Source organism: Myotis nattereri (genome assembly GCF_964212035.1).
Source record: "Myotis nattereri genome assembly, chromosome: 6".
NCBI lineage: Eukaryota > Metazoa > Chordata > Mammalia > Chiroptera > Vespertilionidae > Myotis > Myotis nattereri.
In genome coordinates this window covers 2,139,696-2,160,942 of record NC_138081.1, presented here as the reverse complement: position 1 = coordinate 2,160,942, position 21,247 = coordinate 2,139,696, and the positions used below count along the sequence as shown (strand labels likewise).

The window sequence follows — 21,247 nt, the reverse complement described above, 5'->3', positions numbered from 1 at the left end:
CTAATGAGGGAAATATTAGTATTCTTATCGGTGAGCAAGGAGCTAACTCACCCACAGACCTATTCTAGTAGCTGGTAAGCCAGGGTTTCAAAGCAAATGTCTGTTTCCGCAGGCCTTGTCCTCTTGCTACATACATTGTGCTTCAGTGGAAAGAAAAGGGGTGCACGCATACGAAGGCCTTGTTTCCACGGGAAAGGTGCACGGGAACAGGCAGGCAAAGGAAAGCCGGGGTGCAAGGGGCCTTGGAAGGAGTGAGAGCAAGGGGAGTTGGGGGGTCTGTGTGTTCGCAGGAGTGTCCCTGGGTGGCACACCCTGCAGGGCCACCCCACACTTCCCTGCTCGGCAGAGGTGAGCAAAGAGGCTGTGAGGGCAGGAGGCAGGGCCTGGAGGAAGGCCACCGCCTCCCACAAAAGCCCTGAGAACCACTCTCCCAGGACGGAGTGCTCCAGGGCTCCGTGAGGCAGCTCCACAGGGCGGGGCGGGCGATGCAGGAACTCCCCTGGAGCTGGGGATTTCCACCACAGAGTCAGGTCTAGGCACCCGAAAGCAAAACTAAGTCGGGGGATGCCCTACCCAGGAAGCATCTGGATTCCGAGAAGCAGTGGCCCTTCAAGTAACAAAAATAACAGCCCTGGACTCTGACCTCTGCCCTTTCCCTCTGCCTGTCCTCTGTGAACATCCCTCCCAGCCCAGAGCCAGGGCAAGGGCTACCCCAGGTCCTGTGCCCTCTGCTCCCCACAGCCAGGCTCTCTCCTGGGGGCCTCACCTCCTCCTGGCTTCTTTTTATTTTATTTTTTTAATTTTTTTTAATTAAATCTTTATTGTTCAGATTATTACATTTGTTCCTCTTTTTTCCCCCCATAACTCCCCTCCTCCCAGTTCCCGCCCCACCCTCCGCCCTCACTCCCCACCCACTGTCCTCATCCATAGGTGCACGATTTTTGTCCAGTCTCTTCCCGCATCTCCCACACCCCTTTCCCCCCAAGAATAGTCAGTCCATTCCCTTTCTATGTCCCTGATTCTATTATGATCACCAGATTATTTATTCACTTGATTCTTAGATTCACTTGTTGATAGATGCATGTTTGTTGTTCATAATTTGTATCTTTACCTTTTTCTTCTTCTTCCTCTTCTTAAAGGATACCTTTCAGCATTTCATATAATCCTGGTTTGGTGGTGATGAACTCCTTTAGCTTTTCCTTATCTGTGAAGCTCTTTATCTGACCTTGAATTCTGAATGATAGCTTTGCTGGATAAAGTAATCTTGGTTGTAGGTTCTTGGTATTCATCACTTTGAATATTTCTTGCCATTCCCTTCTGGCCTGCAAAGTTTCTGTTGAGAAATCAGCTGACAGTCGTATGGGTATTCCCTTGTAGGTAACTGAGTTTCTTTCTCTTGTTGCTTTTAAGATTCTCTCTTTGTCTTTTGCTCTTGGCATTTTAATGATGATGTGTCTTGGTGTGGTCCTCTTTGGATTCCTTTTGTTTGGGGTTCTCTGCGCTTCCTGGACCTGTAAGTCTATTTCTTTCACCAGGTGGGGGAAGTTTTCTGTCATTATTTCTTCAAATAGGTTTTCAATATCTTGCTCTCTCTCATCTTCTGGTACCCCTATAATTCTGATGTTGGTACGCTTGAAGCTGTCCCAGAGGCTCCTTACACTATCTTCGTATTTTCGGATTCTTTTTTCATTTTGCTTTTCTGGTTGGGTGTTTTTTGCTTCTTCGCATTTCAAATCTTTGCCTTGATTCTTGCGCTCCTCTGGTCTGCTGTTGGGAGTCTGTATAGTATTCGTTATTTCAGTCCGTGTATGCTTAATTTCTAGTTGGTTCTTTATCATAACATCGAGGGTCTCATTACATTTCTTGAGGATCTCACTACATTTATCGGCGGCTTCTAGACAGTTCTTAAGAGACCTTAAAAGTGTGGTTCTGAACTCAATATCCTCCATTGACAGTTCTGTCCTGTTTCTTTGTCTCCGCATTTTTTATGCTTTCTTGGTGCACCCCCTAGTGGTCTTTGTGTGCACTCTTGTTGTAGTTAAGCCTTGATTGTTGTTGGCAATACCGGGGGGTGATTTGACCTCCAGGCTAACTGGATATGAGAGTCTGCTCCCTCCTGGCTTCTTACCACACATTCCACCTTGCCTGTCTGTGTCACAGTAGATCGCTTCACAAGCAGAAAGATGTCTTTTGATTTGCCCCTCTAACAGACTCAGAAAACCAGCCGAGGTCAAACACTGTGCTGTGAACAGCCTGCCAGGCTGTAGAACAAAGGCCAGCCATCTGCACACCTCTCCACCTGGCCCTGGCTGGTGGGGCAGCATGGGGCTGCTCGCTGCCCCTGCCGAGCCCTCCCCGGGCCAGCAGCCCTTTCCCATCACTTTACCAACAGCCATGAAAGACTTTGTAAAACTACTTTGAGATCTAGAATATTGGTTCAGAAAGGCACACCAATTTCAATCAAAATGCTACTGTGAATTCTCATTTATTGATGGTTGTTGGGGGGTGGGGGGGAGACTTGTCCACTCTCAGAGCACAATTTTGCAGGACCAATCAAAATTAAAAACAGATATGCCACACTAAAACAACCCAAACGCCTTTAATTATAGGGAAATACAGCCCTGACCAATTTGGCTCAGTGGATAGAGCATCGGCCTGTGGACTGAAGGGTCCCGGGTTCGATTCCGGTCAAGGGCATGTACCGTGGTTGTGGGCACATCCACAGTAAAAAATCAATAAAATATATTTTTAAAATAATTATAGGGAAATACATAACTAAATTGCAGTATATCACTGCAATTGATACAATAGATGGATTATACCTGCAATAGGGATCACTATGCTAGAAACCTATATCCTATGTAATAAGAGAGAAACATGCAAATTAACCGTCCCTTCACCCCAAGATGGCTGCACCCACGGCTGAGGCCTAGTTCCCATAATGAGCCTTAAGGAGCAATCAGTAGGGACCCGCTGCTGCGCCCTCCCACTGAGCAGGGCTTGACGGTGGACCTCAGGCCACACCGCCTGTCCTGTCACCGGGCCAGGGGACCTGAGGCTGTGCCCCCACCCAGTGGGGCTTGACAGGGGTGGGACCAGCCAGGTCTGGATCTAGCCCAATGAGGGGGGACTGGCTGGGTCTGGATCTTGCACGATTTTGAGGCACACATGGGTGGGTGGGGACTTGACTCTGTGTCCCGTGGTGCACCTCAGACTCTGACAGGAGGAAGATTTTCATATACATTTTACTAATTTTCTTTCATCTTTGACACTTCTATTATAGCGAAAGGGCAAATAGCAATATTAAAATATTTCCTCTAATTAATCCCCTTTTAATGTGCACGAATTTCATGCACCGGGCCACTAGTCTATATATAAAAACCAAAGTGACCAACCAGTTGACCAGTCAATCGGTCGCTATGATGTGCACTGACCACCAGAGGGCAGAGGCCCAACACAGGAGCTGCCCCCTGGTGGTCAGGCAGCTCCCACAGTGGGAGTGCCACTCAGCTGACTGGCCTGTCCCAGTGGCCCACCAGCCTGGCAGCAGCCACTCACTCCCTCAGCAGTCCTGCAGGTCCAATCTCCAGAGAAGGAGCCAGGCAGAGGGACCTGGCGCCACCGGCACGATCCGACAGCACTGCCAGCCTGCTGGAAGTCAGCCTTGGCACCAGGGCCACTTCCCCTTTGTAGATGCTCCACAAGGAAGAAAGGATATAAAAGTGTCTGCCAGGTGACTCCTGACAACCAGCGTGAATGTCGGCAGGATGGGTCTGGATCCCAGACCAGTAAAGGTGTCCCACCGCCCACCTGGAGGGCCGATCGCATCCCGCGCCTCTCCCTCCCGCCTTGGGACGGGTGCCAGATGCAGGGTAAGTTATACACAGAGTGAAAAACTAAAAAATAAGAAAATAGGACAAGGCATGTAAAAAAGTATATCTCTCCTGCTTTTGTTCCGTAGGCAGTTCAGTTCCCTCCCCAGAGGCAATGTCTCCTCTCAGAGATATTTCAGTATCTCTGTAGATTTTCTTTTCTTCTAAATATCAGAATATTATACATATACTTTTGCAACTTGATTTTTAAAGTTAATTCCACTCTATATATGTTCATTTATTGAGTTCCTTATCGACATATATTGTTTTCATTTTTTATTATAAGTAATGGCACATGAATATTTCATAATTAGCTTATTTTATACATATATGGATATGTTAATAGGATAAATTCCTAAATTGGAATTTCTGAGTTAGAGGATATGTACATGAACACTTTTAAAAGTATATTTTTATCACAAACTTTGATACCTCAAGTGAATATATGTAACATATATATAACATATGTGTTTTAGTGTGGCATATCTGTTTTTAATTTTGGTCGGTACTGCAAAATGGTCAACTCTAGAGCACGATTGTGTACCTACGACACTCAGGGCTGTACATCTGACAGTAGCTTCATCGCACACGTATACGGTCCTGAACGCTCTGATGCTCAGTTCTGCTAGTGTTTATTTCCCTTTAGAGCGTTTATGTTTCAGGCCATAACATTGCATTTATTTATTTATTTATTTACATTACTTTACTTTTAACAGAGTAAGTCCACATACATCTCTAAGTTGTATAACAAAGTAACATACATTCATGCCACTCGATAAAATACTTTCACCAAATATTAAGTTGCCATTCTTAAACTGTGGACTCTCACTATGTCAAGATGAGAGGCCAGAGGTTCCAAAGGCCTTATTCTCCACGCAATATCTTCAAGTAACTCACGTCAGCATTTACACTGGGCTTTGTCATTTTTTTTTTTTAAATTAGCATGCTTTGAATTTCAAAGTAGCCTATCTCTATCTCTGTCTCTCTGTTAGATTGCTTATTTGTTTGTTTTATTGTATTGATTTCAGAGAGGAAGGGAGAGGTCCCTCTGCCTGGCTCCTTCTCTGGAGATTGGACCTGCAGGACTGCTGAGGGAGTGAGTGGCTGCTGCCAGGCTGGTGGGCCACTGGGACAGGCCAGTCAGCTGAGCGGCACTCCCACTGTGGGAGCTGCCTGACCACCAGGGGGCAGCTCCTGTGTTGAGCCTCTACCCTCTGGTGGTAAGCGCTCATCATAGCGACCAGTCCAGGGTCAACGAATGGACGCTTTAGTTTTTATATATAGATATAGGTTTCTAGCATAGTGATCCCTATTGCAGGTATAATCCATCTATTGTATCAATTGCAGTGATATACTGCAATTTAGTTATGTATTTCCCTATAATTATTTTAAAAATATATTTTATTGATTTTTTACTGTGGATGTGCCCACAACCACGGTACATGCCCTTGACCGGAATCGAACCCGGGACCCTTCAGTCCACAGGCCGATGCTCTATCCACTGAGCCAAATTGGTCAGGGCTGTATTTCCCTATAATTAAAGGCGTTTGGGTTGTTTTAGTGTGGCATATCTGTTTTTAATTTTGATTGGTCCTGCAAAATTGTGCTCTGAGAGTGGACAAGTCTCCCCCCCACCCCCCAACAACCATCAATAAATGAGAATTCACAGTAGCATTTTGATTGAAATTGGTGTGCCTTTCTGAACCAATATTCTAGATCTCAAAGTAGTTTTACAAAGTCTTTCATGGCTGTTGGTAAAGTGATGGGAAAGGGCTGCTGGCCCGGGGAGGGCTCGGCAGGGGCAGCGAGCAGCCCCATGCTGCCCCACCAGCCAGGGCCAGGTGGAGAGGTGTGCAGATGGCTGGCCTTTGTTCTACAGCCTGGCAGGCTGTTCACAGCACAGTGTTTGACCTCGGCTGGTTTTCTGAGTCTGTTAGAGGGGCAAATCAAAAGACATCTTTCTGCTTGTGAAGCGATCTACTGTGACACAGACAGGCAAGGTGGAATGTGTGGTAAGAAGCCAGGAGGGAGCAGACTCTCATATCCAGTTAGCCTGGAGGTCAAATCACCCCCCGGTATTGCCAACAACAATCAAGGCTTAACTACAACAAGAGTGCACACAAAGACCACTAGGGGGTGCACCAAGAAAGCATAAAAAATGCGGAGACAAAGAAACAGGACAGAACTGTCAATGGAGGATATTGAGTTCAGAACCACACTTTTAAGGTCTCTTAAGAACTGTCTAGAAGCCGCCGATAAATGTAGTGAGATCCTCAAGAAATGTAATGAGACCCTCGATGTTATGATAAAGAACCAACTAGAAATTAAGCATACACGGACTGAAATAACGAATACTATACAGACTCCCAACAGCAGACCAGAGGAGCGCAAGAATCAAGGCAAAGATTTGAAATGCGAAGAAGCAAAAAACACCCAACCAGAAAAGCAAAATGAAAAAAGAATCCGAAAATACGAAGATAGTGTAAGGAGCCTCTGGGACAGCTTCAAGCGTACCAACATCAGAATTATAGGGGTACCAGAAGATGAGAGAGAGCAAGATATTGAAAACCTATTTGAAGAAATAATGACAGAAAACTTCCCCCACCTGGTGAAAGAAATAGACTTACAGGTCCAGGAAGCGCAGAGAACCCCAAACAAAAGGAATCCAAAGAGGACCACACCAAGACACATCATCATTAAAATGCCAAGAGCAAAAGACAAAGAGAGAATCTTAAAAGCAACAAGAGAAAGAAACTCAGTTACCTACAAGGGAATACCCATACGACTGTCAGCTGATTTCTCAACAGAAACTTTGCAGGCCAGAAGGGAATGGCAAGAAATATTCAAAGTGATGAATACCAAGAACCTACAACCAAGATTACTTTATCCAGCAAAGCTATCATTCAGAATTCAAGGTCAGATAAAGAGCTTCACAGATAAGGAAAAGCTAAAGGAGTTCATCACCACCAAACCAGGATTATATGAAATGCTGAAAGGTATCCTTTAAGAAGAGGAAGAAGAAGAAAAAGGTAAAGATACAAATTATGAACAACAAACATGCATCTATCAACAAGTGAATCTAAGAATCAAGTGAATAAATAATCTGGTGATCATAATAGAATCAGGGACATAGAAAGGGAATGGACTGACTATTCTTGGGGGGAAAGGGGTGTGGGAGATGCGGGAAGAGACTGGACAAAAATCGTGCACCTATGGATGAGGACAGTGGGTGGGGAGTGAGGGCGGAGGGTGGGGCGGGAACTGGGAGGAGGGGAGTTATGGGGGGAAAAAAGAGGAACAAATGTAATAATCTGAACAATAAAGATTTAATTAAAAAAAATTAAAAAAATAAAATAAAAAGAAGCCAGGAGGAGGTGAGGCCCCCAGGAGAGAGCCTGGCTGTGGGGAGCAGAGGGCACAGGACCTGGGGTAGCCCTTGCCCTGGCTCTGGGCTGGGAGGGATGTTCACAGAGGACAGGCAGAGGGAAAGGGCAGAGGTCAGAGTCCAGGGCTGTTATTTTTGTTACTTGAAGGGCCACTGCTTCTCGGAATCCAGATGCTTCCTGGGTAGGGCATCCCCCGACTTAGTTTTGCTTTCGGGTGCCTAGACCTGACTCTGTGGTGGAAATCCCCAGCTCCAGGGGAGTTCCTGCATCGCCCGCCCCGCCCTGTGGAGCTGCCTCACGGAGCCCTGGAGCACTCCGTCCTGGGAGAGTGGTTCTCAGGACTTTTGTGGGAGGCGGTGGCCTTCCTCCAGGCCCTGCCTCCTGCCCTCACAGCCTCTTTGCTCACCTCTGCCGAGCAGGGAAGTGTGGGGTGGCCCTGCAGGGTGTGCCACCCAGGGACACTCCTGCGAACACACAGACCCCCCAACTCCCCTTGCTCTCACTCCTTCCAAGGCCCCTTGCACCCCGGCTTTCCTTTGCCTGCCTGTTCCCGTGCACCTTTCCCGTGGAAACAAGGCCTTCATATGCGTGCACCCCTTTTCTTTCCACTGAAGCACAATGTATGTAGCAAGAGGACAAGGCCTGCGGAAACAGACATTTGCTTTGAAACCCTGGCTTACCAGCTACTAGAATAGGTCTGTGGGTGAGTTAGCTCCTTGCTCACCGATAAGAATACTAATATTTCCCTCATTAGAGTACGAGAAATGGTTAGTGAGGTACCATTTAAAAGTATCTTGTGCAATTCCCGAAATATAATACTCAGTGGATATTTTCCACTTTTATTCATAACTTAGTCATTCACTCATTCAGTAAATAAAGATACCAGTAAAAAGAGACATAGTCAAGACCCTCAAAAGGCCTGCTCTGCGCCGTGGGCCCAGGAGGAGCAGCGGATGGTCCTGCCTCTGCATAAATGTGCACGGAGCCCGCAGAGGGGAACAGGGGAGCAGGACCAGGGCGTTGGGGAAGGCTCCCTGGAGGAGGTGCTGCCTGCGACGCCCATTCTGACACTCTCAGGTGTGGGCAGTGTTGGGGAAAGGTGCACTGGGTAACCTGAGGCAGGGGGCGCCCGTGTGCAGGGTTTGCAGGGAGCAGGGACCCCTGTGTGCAAGCAGCTCACACCCGGACCGCAGCTCACACCCGGACTGCAGCTCCACCTAGGCTGGGACTGCAGGGCCGAAGGCCTCAGCGGGCAGACGCCCTTCCCGGAGCGTCAGCCCAGGCCTCCTGCGGCTTCTGGCTGAGGGCCTCGCGTCCCCTGAGAAGGAAGGCATTGGCGCCAAGATGGTGTGGCTGCAGAGGCGAGAATGGTGAAGAAGGAAAGGGAAGGAGAAGAGGGCGGTTTGCTGTTAAGCAGCCTTGACCACTTTCTCTCCACCTTCCTTTCCCAGAAGTGGCTGAGGATCTGAGATGGCAGTGGGTGCGGACAAGTGGGAAGCGGGACTGCGCTTCCCTGGCATTGGCCCTGCCCCTGCCCCTGCCCACAGGCCCTGCCTGCAGGCCCTGCCCCTGCCCCTGCCCCTGCCCCTGCCCCTGCCCGCAGGCCCTGCCCCTGCCTCTGCCCCTGCCTCTGCCCCTGCCCCTGCCTGCAGGCCCTGCCCCTGCCTCTGCCCCTGCCTCTGCCTGCAGGCCCTGCCCCTGCCTCTGCCCCTGAACCTGCCCGCAGGCCCTGCCCCTGCCTCTGCCCCTGCCTCTGCCCCTGCCCCTGCCCCTGCCCCTGCCTCTGCCCCTGAACCTGCCCCTGCCCCTGCCCCTGCCCCTGCCTCTGCCCCTGCCCCTGCCTCTGCCCCTGCCCCTGCCCCTGCCCCTGCCCCTGCCCCTGCCCGTGCCCGTGCCCCTGCCCCTGCCCTTGCCCGTGCCCCTGCCTCTGCCCCTGCCCCTGCCTCTGCCTCTGTTCTCTGTCCCTGGCAGCTGCCCTCAGACTCTCTGCCTGCCCGCGGGAGGGCGGGTGACGCTTCAGCAAACCCAGGGCCTAGTGCACACGGGGTGGAGAGCAGCCCGCCCTGCTGTGCGGACCCAGAGGCCACAGCATCGGTCGCTCCACCCGGAGCCATGGGACCCGGAGAGGCCTCTGCACGCAGAAGAGCGGGAAGCGCGTTCCCACCGAGGCCCCCCTCCGACCGGGCCTGTGTGTTTAAAGGAATGTGCCCAACCCCACAAAATGCATGTCGATCATAGTCCGTCCTCCCAGTTTTGTTAGCTGAGCAACAAGAGCTTCAGTGGAAGAACGCGGTCTGTGTTCCGCTTTGGGGGATGTTGGCAGGAGCCCCTGGGCCCCGTCGCCCTGTGTGGGCACTTCCGCCGGTCCCAGCTCTCCCGAGGCAAAAGCCCTGAAATAAAGTGAGATGGTTTGAGATCTACCAGGAAATGAAGTCGCAGTCCAAGGCGGCGGGAAGCACAGCAGACACAAAGGATAACCTGGCCTTGTACAGCCGACTTCCTTGGGAACATCTGGAGCCCGATGCCGTGCCCTTTTCAGGTGGGTTCGGTGGCAGCGCCCTGAGAGTGTGGGACGGGAGTGACTCCTGGGGCATGGAGGAGGGTGGGAGTGGTTGGGTGAGCTCCCGGCAGGGAGGCAGAGCCAGGGAGCCAGCGCATGCTTAGGTGTCGCTGGGGTCAGGGCAGTGGGGAGCGGGTGGGGGGAGTGGAGGCCCCGGCCCTCAGAGGGGTGCGGGCCTGCTTCCGCGTGTGGGAGCCGGGTCAGCATTCCACTGCTGGCTGTGGCTTGCTCTCAAGTCGAGGATCCGGTTCGCAGGTTCTGGCACAGGATCGGGGAGGATTGGGGAGCCGCAGAAAGGACATTTTATACACATGTCGTCTGAGGCTGGCAGACACCTGGGAGTTCCCTCCAGTCATCTCATTTTATGGGCCAGAAAACCAGCCTCTAAGGCGGCGAACAGATCTGCCCACGGTAATGTAGCAGGCGGCACCCAGGACTGAGCCAGGGCCATGTCTCCTCTGTCTTGGGGCAGGCCTCCCGCCTCCCGCCTCCCGCCTCGCGCCTCCAGCCTGGAGGGAGGACAGGCTGCTCCTGGGGCCCTGCTCCCAGAAAGGGCCTAGCTGATGGGGCTCCTAAAGCAGCAGGAGAGGACCACTGCCGGGACTGACCAGCAGACCCTGAGCGTCGGATGAATGATGACTCTGACACATGTTTCTATGAAAGAGAGGCGAAGGGACTGCTTGGCAGGAGGCACCAAGCAGCCTCGTTCTCCTGCCTCCTCAGGCTTTTATTGTCACAACAGCTTGAAGTAAAACTAACTATTAGATACAATCAGCAGGGCAAGCATCCTTGAGAAGGCACATGCGTCTCTAAGGTCGGGTCTAAAGACTCAGCATACAGATTCCAGCAAAACACCCGGGGGCTCGGGCTTGTTTTGAAAAGTCAAGGCAGGGGCTGCTGCCTTCGGCAAGGTCCCCCTAGAGGCTCCCCGACCTTTCGGAGAATCCTCCTTACAGACCTTCTAACCGAGTCCCGTGCTTCCCCACAGACCACCAAGTGTTCAAGGGCTATAGCCATTGAGGGCCCAGGGCTACAGACTGGACAGTCATAAGTCAGGACTGTGGGGGGGTGGGGGGGGGTGTTGTCAATCAGGAGAGATTCTCAGCAGAGAGGCCCCTCCCAGGTCTGGAAGAAGGAGGCAGTGGGCTGGCTGCGGAGGTGCGTGGTCAGGAAGTGCTCTCTGGGTGTGGACTCTGCAGCAAAAGTGAAAGAGAGCCAGAGGCCCACAATAAAGGGCACGGAGAGCAGGCACCCGGGGGATCTCCTGCCCTGCTCTCTGCGTGGACGCTGGGTGCTGGCGCGGCTCCTGCTCTCAGGCTGTTTCTGCTGCTCCCTCGGCTGCAGCGATGGCTGCCCCTGCTGCCTGCCTCTGTGTGAGTTGGGCCTTGATAAAGGGGACGGGGGGCGGGGAGAGGGAAGGCACCTCCAAGAGATGGGGGTCTCAGGAATGGGTGAGGGCAGTGCTCAGAGAGGGGTGGCTGGAAGGCGTCTCTAAGGAGGGTGTGAAGGGAGGTTCTGGGAAGAAAAGCTGATCATTTGGCTCCCGAGTTCCTTCTGTGTCAGGCCTTGGGCTGGCCACGGTTAGGGATTCATGGTGAGAGGTGGCATTGGGCTTTGTGCCCATGGGACTGGCAACATTGAAAACGATGGAGATATTGCCCGAGCCCTTTCCCTTATCCTGTTTAGGGGCCCAGGGCTCTCAAACCTGTTTCCTTCTCTTCCCAAAAGAGAGGTCCAGAAACTCACGTCCCCTCAGCTGTGAGCGACCTGCTGCCTTCCTTCTGTGGGAACGCGCTCCCTCCGGCGAGGCCCCGGAGGGTCCAGCGAGGGCAGCGCTCGCTCAGCGGGGCAGGGAGAGAGCCCCGGGAGTCTCAGTCGGCAAGATGTTTCCTTTGGACAGAGCATGAGGGAGGGCTACCAGGCTCTCAAGCCACAGCACAGGGCTCACGTCAGGTAGAGAGCCCTGCCCTCTGTGAGTGAGGCCCTGTGTTAATCACAGGAAGAGATCATATTCTACAACAGGTAGCTAGAGAAACACAGGAAACGCCGACGAACAAATAGCGTCGAATGTAGTGTTGCTGTAATATGTGTTATTACTATAAAGCAACAAGGCCTCCAAAAGAAAGCCACAGCACAGAGGCTGTGTCTTCCCCAGGGTTCCTCCTACAGCACTCAAGCGGGGCAGGCCCGTGGGCGCCCGATGACGACGCTGCCAAATCTTGGAATTTCCATTTGGAAGTTGTTTTTAGAGTCTGGTGTACGCCTTTGGGTGCTTTGTACTTGTATTTAGTTTTTTTCTTTAATCTTCACCCGAGGATAATCTTCAAAAATTGATGAGAGAGAAACACCAGTGTGAGAGACAAACGTTGGTCGGTGGCCTCCCATCTGTGGCCTGACCGGGATGGAACCTGTGGCCTGCTGGTGTGCGGGACGATGCTCCAACCAGCTGAGCCACTGGCCAGGGCTGTATTTAGTTCTTGACATTTGACACACTTTATCTGGATAGGAAGCAGGTATGTATGGTGGGAGATTGTTAATGACAGTTTGGGGATGGATAAGAGGTGTGATTATTATAAGAAATAAAACTGATGTTTGTCTTTGTGTTATAACCTGGGGATTCCAAAAGAGACGTTTCGAGGCAGGGAAGGACACCACTTGTGATGAAGGAGCCGGAGGACCTAACAGCAGTGACGGGCCGAAGACACTGGGGAGGGGGAGGAGCGGGACACAGGGCAGGTACTCCTGGCAACTGTCTCTTGGCTTCCTTGACCAGGTGAATGTGCACTCTGAGGAGTGGGGCTCAATGACCTTCACTGCCAACCTGGAGGACAGAGTGAAGAAGATCGGCGAACACGTCCGGTCTAAGACCCACGTTCCCGTGCAGGACCAGGTCCTTCTGCTGGGCTCAAAGCCGCTGAAGCCGCACAGAACGCTGTCATCTTATGGCATCGACCACGAGACGACCATCCACCTCACCCTGCGGGTGGTGAAGCCCAGTGACGAGGAGCTGCCCTTAGTTCTGGTGGAGCCGGGTGACGAGGGGCAGAGGCACCTCCTCCAGGTGCGAAGGTCCAGCTCAGTGGCCCAGGTGAAAGAGATGATCGAGACCAAGACCGCAGTGCCCCCCGAGAAGCAGATTGTGACTTGCAATGGAAAGAGGCTGGAAGATGGGAAGACCATGGCACGTTATGGCATCAGGAGGGGCACCTCACTCTTCTTGACACCCCACTGCATCGGGGGGTGACCATCCTGGGGAGAGATGATAGTAGGAGCAAAAGAGAGCTTATTTCCTCTTAGCTCTTACTCACCAACCACATCGCTGATGACTTCTCCCAGTTAGTGAGAAACAGATGAGGAGGAAGAGGAGATTTGGAGGGGGGTGGTAGGCTGCAGAACGCTTTTTAACTCCATGACGCTTTGGTTCTCGCGTAGTTAAGTGGCAGGATTGTGTGCAACTGAGGGCACAAGGCAACACTGTGAAGGCTCATGAGGGAGCATTCAAAGCCAGCGTGAGTGTGACCCTGTGTGGCTCTCCCTGATTTATAGACAACCCCCCATCTCCTTTCCTATCTAACAACATAGTCAGTTCTAGGCTGGGATCAATGTTCTAATTTCTGTGTTTTCATCCATGTGTAAGCCAGTGCGCTATCTATCATATCACTAGGTGACTGTTGAACCACATTGAATTTCTGCTTGTAGGGAACAATGAAATGATTTCTTATGAAGTGAATTAATTACTCTGACGTGATCACAGTTTAATTAATAAAGAATTTAGAAATTCGATTAAACTGCTTCTCCTCTCTTCATTCAAAGCTGTTCGGTATCAAATGAACCCTGGCGCCATGCCCCTCCTGCTCCCTCTGCCCCATACCCAGTCACACGGCTCTTACTTCTGGGATTCAGGCGGACATGGAGGCATGTTTTCGCTGGGGACTAGAAAGCTCGTGTCTCTGGCGGTGGGGTGTCAGTTTGGGTAAAGGGTCTAGGGCAGTGATGGCGAACCTTTTGAGCTCGGCGTGGCAGCATTTTGAAAAACCCTAACTTAACTCTGGTGCCGTGTCTCATATGGAAATTTTTTGATCTTTGCAACCATAGTAAAACAAAGACTTATATTTTTGATATTTATTTTATATATTTAAATGCCATTTAACAAAGAAAAATCAACCAAAAAAATGAGTTCACGTGTCACCTCTGACACGCGTGTCATAGGTTCGCCATCACTGGTCTAGGGGCTGGTCCCCGGATTGACACCCACACTCTGCCCAGCTTCTGGCTGATAGAACTTTTTCCTTTCTGCTTCCTTCGCCACCAGGTTCTCTCTTGGAATCTCATATCCCTTTCTCCATCTTACACCCTTCATTCAATCCTCTATCTTACTGTCCCTCTCTCATGTTACTTTACTGGTCACACGTATGTTTTTCTCACCACCTGAGCCATGTCCACCTACTTATCCACTACTCTGGTTCCTTCTTATCTTTAAAACTTGCTCAAGAACCACCTCCTTGAAGAAGAGTTTCCCAACGTAACCCCACCCAGCACAAACCAGACTGGTGGGCGTTTCTCATTAAACTGATGGGGCAGGCGCTCTGTGGTGGGCACTGGTCACCTGGCCAGGCGGCGTTGGATGGAACTGGTTCCCTGTGTGAGAGGCCCTGGCTCCTTCTTCGGGATGGGGTGTGCTTCAAGGTAGAGGCTAGGATTCCCTCGTCCATTTGGAAGACTCCCGATGGCAGACTCCCGATGCCAGGGAGTGTTCCGTGGCATCTTCCGCCAGACTGGGAGAGAGCCAAGCTAAGCATCGCGGGCCTCATCTCACCACCATGGGGGAGGTCACAGTACCTGCTGAGCATGCGGAAGGTCTTCCCCAAATCATGCTTCCTCTCCTGCTCAGCCTGGGAGGAACCCCGAGGGCCATTTCCAACCTCCAGGCCTCTATTTGCAGAGGATGCAGGGGTTTTCCCTGAAGCACATGAGCACTTCCCAATGGGGAAGGGTCTCCCTATTAGCCTTGGACTCCGAGGGCGAACTCTTGCAGATTCTCACACAGAAATGAAGAGCCTCAAGGCTAAACTGACTAACCTGCCAATGGGCATTCCCAGGCTTGGCCCTTGGGCTCACAGGCTCCTGCCTACCCCGCTCCTCACTGCCCAACCTGCCCTGTCCACAGACTGACTTCCCGACGGCCCCCTCGCTGCCCTGTCACTCCCTGTTCCTCAGGTTGCAGGTGAGTAGGTCGAGGGCCGGTGAGATTATGTTGTAGAAAAGTGAAACGCGCTTGCCGTGCCTCTGGCTGTAGCTGTGTGTGGGCTGCAGGGAGGTGTAGATGGCCGAGCTGTAGAAGAGGCAGACACGGTCTTCCGCTGGGAACCCACACCTGTCCACCGCTTTCCTGCGGAAGATCCCAGAGAACACCGGAGTGCTAGTCCCTGGTGCCTGGGTCCCCAGGGAGCTCTCTGGGCGTAGGTGATCCGGGCGCAAGCATGGCAGGTGCGATGGGGTGGGAGAAAGATCCCCGCTCAGAGGCCCATCCTGTCCTCTAGGGCGTTTACTCCCACTCCTGAGGGACTCAGAGGGGCACCGGGTCTCCCTCGTGGGCGACGCTGCAGACGCCAGAGAAGCCGGCCCCCTTCCGAGGTGTCCTCCTCTGTTGCCACCCGAAGCGACCTCGTGAGCTGTGCAGCCAGGTGCCCTCCTGTGCATCAGCCAGTCAACCCGCCCTCTCCCGCCCAAGCCCTCAGCGCTCAGTTTGGAGGCCAGGACATTTTGGCCTTTGGTGGTCCAGGGGTGGGATGTGCATGAGATGGCAGGTGAGATGGGGTGGGAGAAAGATCTGCCTTTCCTCACTGGGGGCCCTCCTGCCCAGGCTCTCCAGCAGGGCAGGACCCGGTGGGAGTCTGGGCGATCGGAAAACCATCAGACAAACACTTCTGGTTCCTCCCAGCACTCAGGGCGGAGGTCAAACCCAGGAAGCAGTGGTGCTGGTGCTGATGAGCAGGTCCCCTCTGGAGCTCCGGGTTTCAGGGGAAGAGGTGGGGAGGAGGGGGGCGGGGGGGGGGGGGATGGGAACACCAATCTTTGCGCAGGCCCCCACCTGGAAAATCTGAAATTGTTTTTGACAGTTGCAATTTGCTCTTATTATTTTGGACAGTGAGAATAGTGTATGCAGGAAAAGATGAAAAGATCTTACCTGAACTTACTTGAATGTGGAAAACACAGAGCATTTATCTTGAGTAATATTACATTCTACAATTTTTAAAGAAAATGAAGCAAATGGGCATGCGCTAGTTATTGGCATCAAAATTAACAAATTTATCCGTGCAACTCTACATTAATAAAAATAAATGACATTTTCCAAAATAGATATTATTATGCATTGCTCTCAATTCTAAAATACTTTAGAAACAACAGGTAACAACTCAGGGCCTTAAACAGAAAGCGAAAGCTAAAATGGGATCTAGGCTATGTTCACACACATACAAATAAGGTGAAATAAGATGAAGAGTAAATATGCCCTATTTTGTTTCTTAAAACTTCTATTTAATGTAAATAGTGCCAAAAACAATATAAATAAAAATTGAAACTAATATTGAAAATGCCAGTTTGGATGCAATATGGTATACTATTTGTGTGTAAAGATTTTGAATTGGGTGAAGCTTTAAATAAATTATAATTCTCACTCGGAATATTGCAAAGGAAATAATTTAAATATATGTTTTACTTTTTTCCATTAAGGAGAGTTCATTTATTACTCAACCAATTGTAAAAATGATCTCTCTTTCACAAATGAGTAAAGTTATTATAAATCTACTAGAGGCCCGGTGCACGAAATTTGTGCACTGGGGGTGGAGTAGGGGGAGGGGTTGTCCCTCAGCCCAACCTGTACCCTCTCCAATCTGGGACCCTCGAGGGATGTCCGACTGCCCGGTGTGAGATCAGGCCTAAACGGGCAGTCAGACATCCCTCTCACAACCCGGGACTCTGGCTCCCAAATGCTTCTGCCTGCCAGCCTGATCGCCCCCTAACCACTCCCCTGCCGGCCTGATCGCTCCCTAACCGCTCCTCTGCCGGCCTGATCACCCCCTAACCGCTCCCCTGCAGGCCCGATTGACGCCTAACTGCCCTCCCTGCCGGCCTGGTCGCCCAGAACTGCCCTCCCCTGCAGGCCATCTTGTGACCACATGGTGTGGCCATCTTGTGTGAGGGTGTGATGGTTAATTTGCATATTATATCTTTACTATATCGGATTTCTTTCATGATCGCTATTATGCACGTGAGCAAATGTCACTCATCCTTCTCTTTCCCTTCTACTATACCTAAAGAATCATTCTTTAGTTTGCCCAGTTTACTGATTTTAGAGCTACTTTTGAGTGTATTTGTCTGTCTCTCTCCTCTTCTTTCTTTCTTTCTTTCTTTCTTTCTTTCTTTCTTTCTTTCTTTCTTTCTCTCTTCCTTATTCTTGTCACCCTTTTCCCCCTGCCCTGCAAACCCCTCCAACTGACAGCTGTCAGAGGGAAAATCAGAAGTTTTGAAGGTGGAAGTTATTACAAAATCCTGATGGACTCACTTGCTGGAGGTTAGGGCTGCCTGTGTGTTTGCTTGTGCACAGCTATTCCCTTCAATAAGCAGTCTTTTTTTTTTTTTCTTTTCCTTTTTTAAATTTAACTTTCTTAAGTATTCCATGACTTTTTAAAAATATTTTTGGTTTTTTCCTTAACAATGGTTTATCCTCCTTCATGCTATTTCCAAATCTGCCTTCATTTTTGAAATAGTTGAATTTTTCTCCCACCATTTAATTTATGTTTTTCTTTTTCTTAAAAAAATTCATTGAATTTGTTGGGCTGACATTCGTTAATAAAATTATACAGGTTTTAGCTGTACGATTCTGTAATACATCATGTGCATGTTGTATGTTGTGTGGCCACCACCCCAAGTCAAGTCTCCTTCCATCACCATTTATCCCGCTGTACCCTCTCCTACCTCCCCCTCCTGCCTCCCCCTCCTGCCCCTCCCTCTGAATAACCTGCCTTTTCACTGGAAGAAGGGTTTTTTTTCTTTGTTTTTTTGGGGTCTCCTTGTGTTTTGTTTTTTTAAAAATATATTTTATTGATTTTTTACAGAGAGGAAGGGAGAGAGATAGAGAGTTAGAAACATCGATGAGAGAGAAACATCGATCAGCTGCCTCCTGCACATCTCCTACTGGGGATGTGCCCGTAACCCAGGTACATGCCCTTGACCGGAATCGAACCCGGGACCCTTCAGTCCGCAGGCCGACGCTCTATCCACTGAGCCAAACCGGTATCGGCTCCTCGTGGTTTTTAATTTTACTTTTTATTGTTGACAGTACTAGAGATGTCCCCCTTCTCCCCTCCCCCTCTGTCCCCCCCCCCCCCACGCCTCCCAACCTTCCCCAGGCTGTTGTCATATATAGTGTCCATGGGCTATGCATACATGCATGTAAGTTCTGTGGTTAATCTCATCCCTTCGCCGTCGCCCCCACCCGCTCCCTCTGAGAGCCCTCAGTCCGTTGCATGCCTCCATGCCCCTGGACCTATTTTGTTGGTCAGTTTATTTTGTCCATTAGATTAAGAAAAGTTATTTTGAAGGTGTTGGTGGAAACTAGCATTTCTCCTTCTAGATGATCTGGACCTCCTTCACGTTCCTGGGCTGGCTTTGGAGATCGGCTTAAAGCCATTGTTCACAAACACCTTCTCCTTGTCTTTCCAATTCTTCTGGACTTTTCTGGAGACCACCATCTGGCAGAGGCCTTTCCCTTTAGCAAAGCTCACAGCGCTCGTCGTGCCCCCGTGCGGCGGAGAGCGGGAACTGCATCTTCCCCAGGACCCGGAGGGCACACCCCGGTCCTGAAATACCCAGGCAAACACCCTTGCGCTAAGGCAGCAGCTTCAGACTTTAAGATGGTTTTTACCCACAGAATTCCTGATGTGGGGGGTCTGGGGCAGCCCTGACTTGCTCCTAGAACTGCCCTTTAAGCTGTAACCGATGACACACGTGCTGCACCTTTTAAGAAACGACTGAAGGAAAAAGGTGCGATCCCCAGGGAAGGGCTCCCGAGGCGCGTCTTCCGAGTGCAACTGCAGGCCGGTGGTCAGCAGGCGGTGCGCCCGGTTCCCCCGCCTGCGGCTGGGGGCCGCCTTCGAATGGCGCCGCGGGTGCTGCTGAAGCCCCGCCTCTGCGGACGCGTAGACCGGACGGAGCTGCCCGCCCCGCCAGCCGGGCCGCCTGATGCGGGGGCCAGACAAGGCGGGGAGGGGCGGGGAGGGCGGGGCGCGGCGGACGGCCTGGGCCGGAGCAGGGGCGTCTCGTTCCGGGCCCCTGGGCTGCGGGAGGTGGCGCTGGGCGCCCACAGCTCCCTCCGCTAAGTAGGCGGCCTCTCCCGACTCCCTCTCTCCTGGGGAGCACGCGCCTGCCCGCTCTCCGCGGGACCTCTCCGCGCAATGAGAGCGCAAGCCCGGCTGCTGGGCTCGCTGTGGATCCAGGTCCTAGTTCTGAATTTAGAACCTGCTGCCGATGTGACTGGTGCTTGCCATGGCAACCAAGTGAACTGCTTGCATTCGGCCGGGATGAATGCAGTTCAAAATACCCTGGCAGCGCTGGCGGGGAGCATTCACCCTCATCTCCTCTATGTAAGGGAACCAGCCACAAGAAGCACAAAGTCCTCGGGAAGATGGGCCTAGAGTGGAGCTTGGACCTAACCTAGAGCTCATTTGTTCAGCCCCCACCCCCGCCCCCCGTCCTGCTCATTGAAAAAGCTGAAAGCCAGAGAGATGAAAGGAGTTTGTGCCAGGTCATGAAAGACTTTTTAAAAATTCTTGTATTATTATTTATTAATTATCACATTATTTTCTCCTTTTCCCCCTATTTTTTTCAGTTCCTTTTTCCCTTTTCCTTTTATTATTTTTTTAAAATATATTTTATTGATTTTTTTTACAGAGAGGAAGGGAGAGGCATAGAGGGTTAGAAACATCATCAGCTGCCTCCTGCACACCTCCTACCGGGGATGTGCCCGCAACCCAGGTACATGCCCTTGACCGAAATCGAACCTGGGACCCTTCAGTCCGCAGGCCGAGGCTATCCACTGAGCCAAACCAGTTAGGGCTCCTTTTCCTTTTAAAAAATTTCTATTGAGCCCTAGCGGGTTTGGCTCAGTGGATAGAGAGTCGGCCTGCGGACTGAAGGGTCCCGGGTTCGAGTCTGCTGGGGGCACATGCCCGGTTGCGGGCTCGATCCCCACCCCTGCTAGGGTCTTCCCACATTAAGGGTTCAGGAATCTGGAGAAGGGCTGCGCATAAATGGATATACTAGAGACTAGAAATAGAAATCGGGGAGCCAGGAGAGGCTCCACTTTCTAGGGAAGTGGGCTCTCTGAATCTCCATCTCCAGACCCAGGCTTTTTATTCACACTTTTTGCCCCCCAGCAAAGCAGATATACATATCAAAGGTAAGGTCCGGTAAACAATGAAGGACCATCAGGTTGGGGGAACTGCCCTGGGCTGTTTTTCAGCCCTGTTGCAAGAGTCCATTCAACCTTTTGAGGACTTCTCGCCTTTATTATGACCCATGACCCGCTGGACTTAGCCTCCAGCACACCCCCACCCCAGTAGGAGGCAGGCAGTCAATGATTCTCTCTCATCGTTGATGTTTCTCTCCCCCCCCTCCCACCCCCTTCCTATCTGAAATCAATTAAAAAATTTCTATTGAATTTATTAAGATGACATTGGTCAATAAAATTGCCTAGGTTTCAGGGGTACAATCCTATAGCACATCATCTGTACACTGTACTGTGCGTTTACCACCCAAGTGGTGTCCTTCTGTCACCACTTATCCCCTTACCTCTTCTTCTCCCCCGCCTCCGTCAATCACACTGTTGTCTGCATCTATGAGACTGTTTTTTCTGCTTGATCCCTTCACCTTTTCCACCCAGCCCCCCAACCCCCACCCCAACAGCTGTTGGCCTGTTTTCGGTATCTACCAGTCTCTTTCTATTTTCTTTATTTTGCTCATTAGATTCCACTGTAAGTGAGATCATATGGCATTTGTCGTTCTCTGACTGGTATATTCCACTTAGCATAACGCTCTCCGGGTCCATCCAGGCTGTTGCAAAGATGAGTTCCTTTCTATAGCCGAGTAATATTCCATTGTGTAGACGGACCACAGCTTTTTTATGTCCTCATCACTGGTGGACACTTAGGCTCTTCCAGATCTTGGCTATTGTAAATAACGCTGGAATGAACATAGGGTGCATGCATTCATTGGAATCATTGTTTCCGGTTTCTCAGAAATGGAATCGCTGGGTCAAATGGGAGTTCCATTTTTAGTTTTTTGAGGAAACTCCATACTGTTTTCCACCGTGGCTGCACCTGTCTGCATTCCCGCCAGCAGTGCACGAGGGTTCCCTTTCTCCACATCCT

At 51.0% G+C, this 21,247-nt stretch overlaps 1 protein-coding gene across 2 annotated transcripts; it reads left to right on the top strand.

Annotated features, from left to right (window-relative positions):
* The first annotated feature begins 11,035 nt into the window (after positions 1-11,035).
* LOC308520790 (ubiquitin D-like) lies at positions 11,036-13,597 on the top strand. 2 transcript variants are annotated; one of them, XM_081093518.1, is made up of 2 exons: positions 11,036-11,191; positions 12,592-13,597. In XM_081093518.1, exons 1-2 carry the CDS (start codon positions 11,165-11,167, stop codon positions 13,060-13,062), a joined length of 498 nt encoding a protein of 165 aa, XP_080949644.1. In that variant the 5' UTR covers positions 11,036-11,164; the 3' UTR covers positions 13,063-13,597. The 2 variants fall into 2 exon arrangements, with proteins under 2 accessions (XP_080949644.1, XP_080949645.1); XM_081093519.1 differs by lacking the exon at positions 11,036-11,191 and adding an exon at positions 12,134-12,331.
* The last annotated feature ends 7,650 nt before the right edge of the window (positions 13,598-21,247 follow it).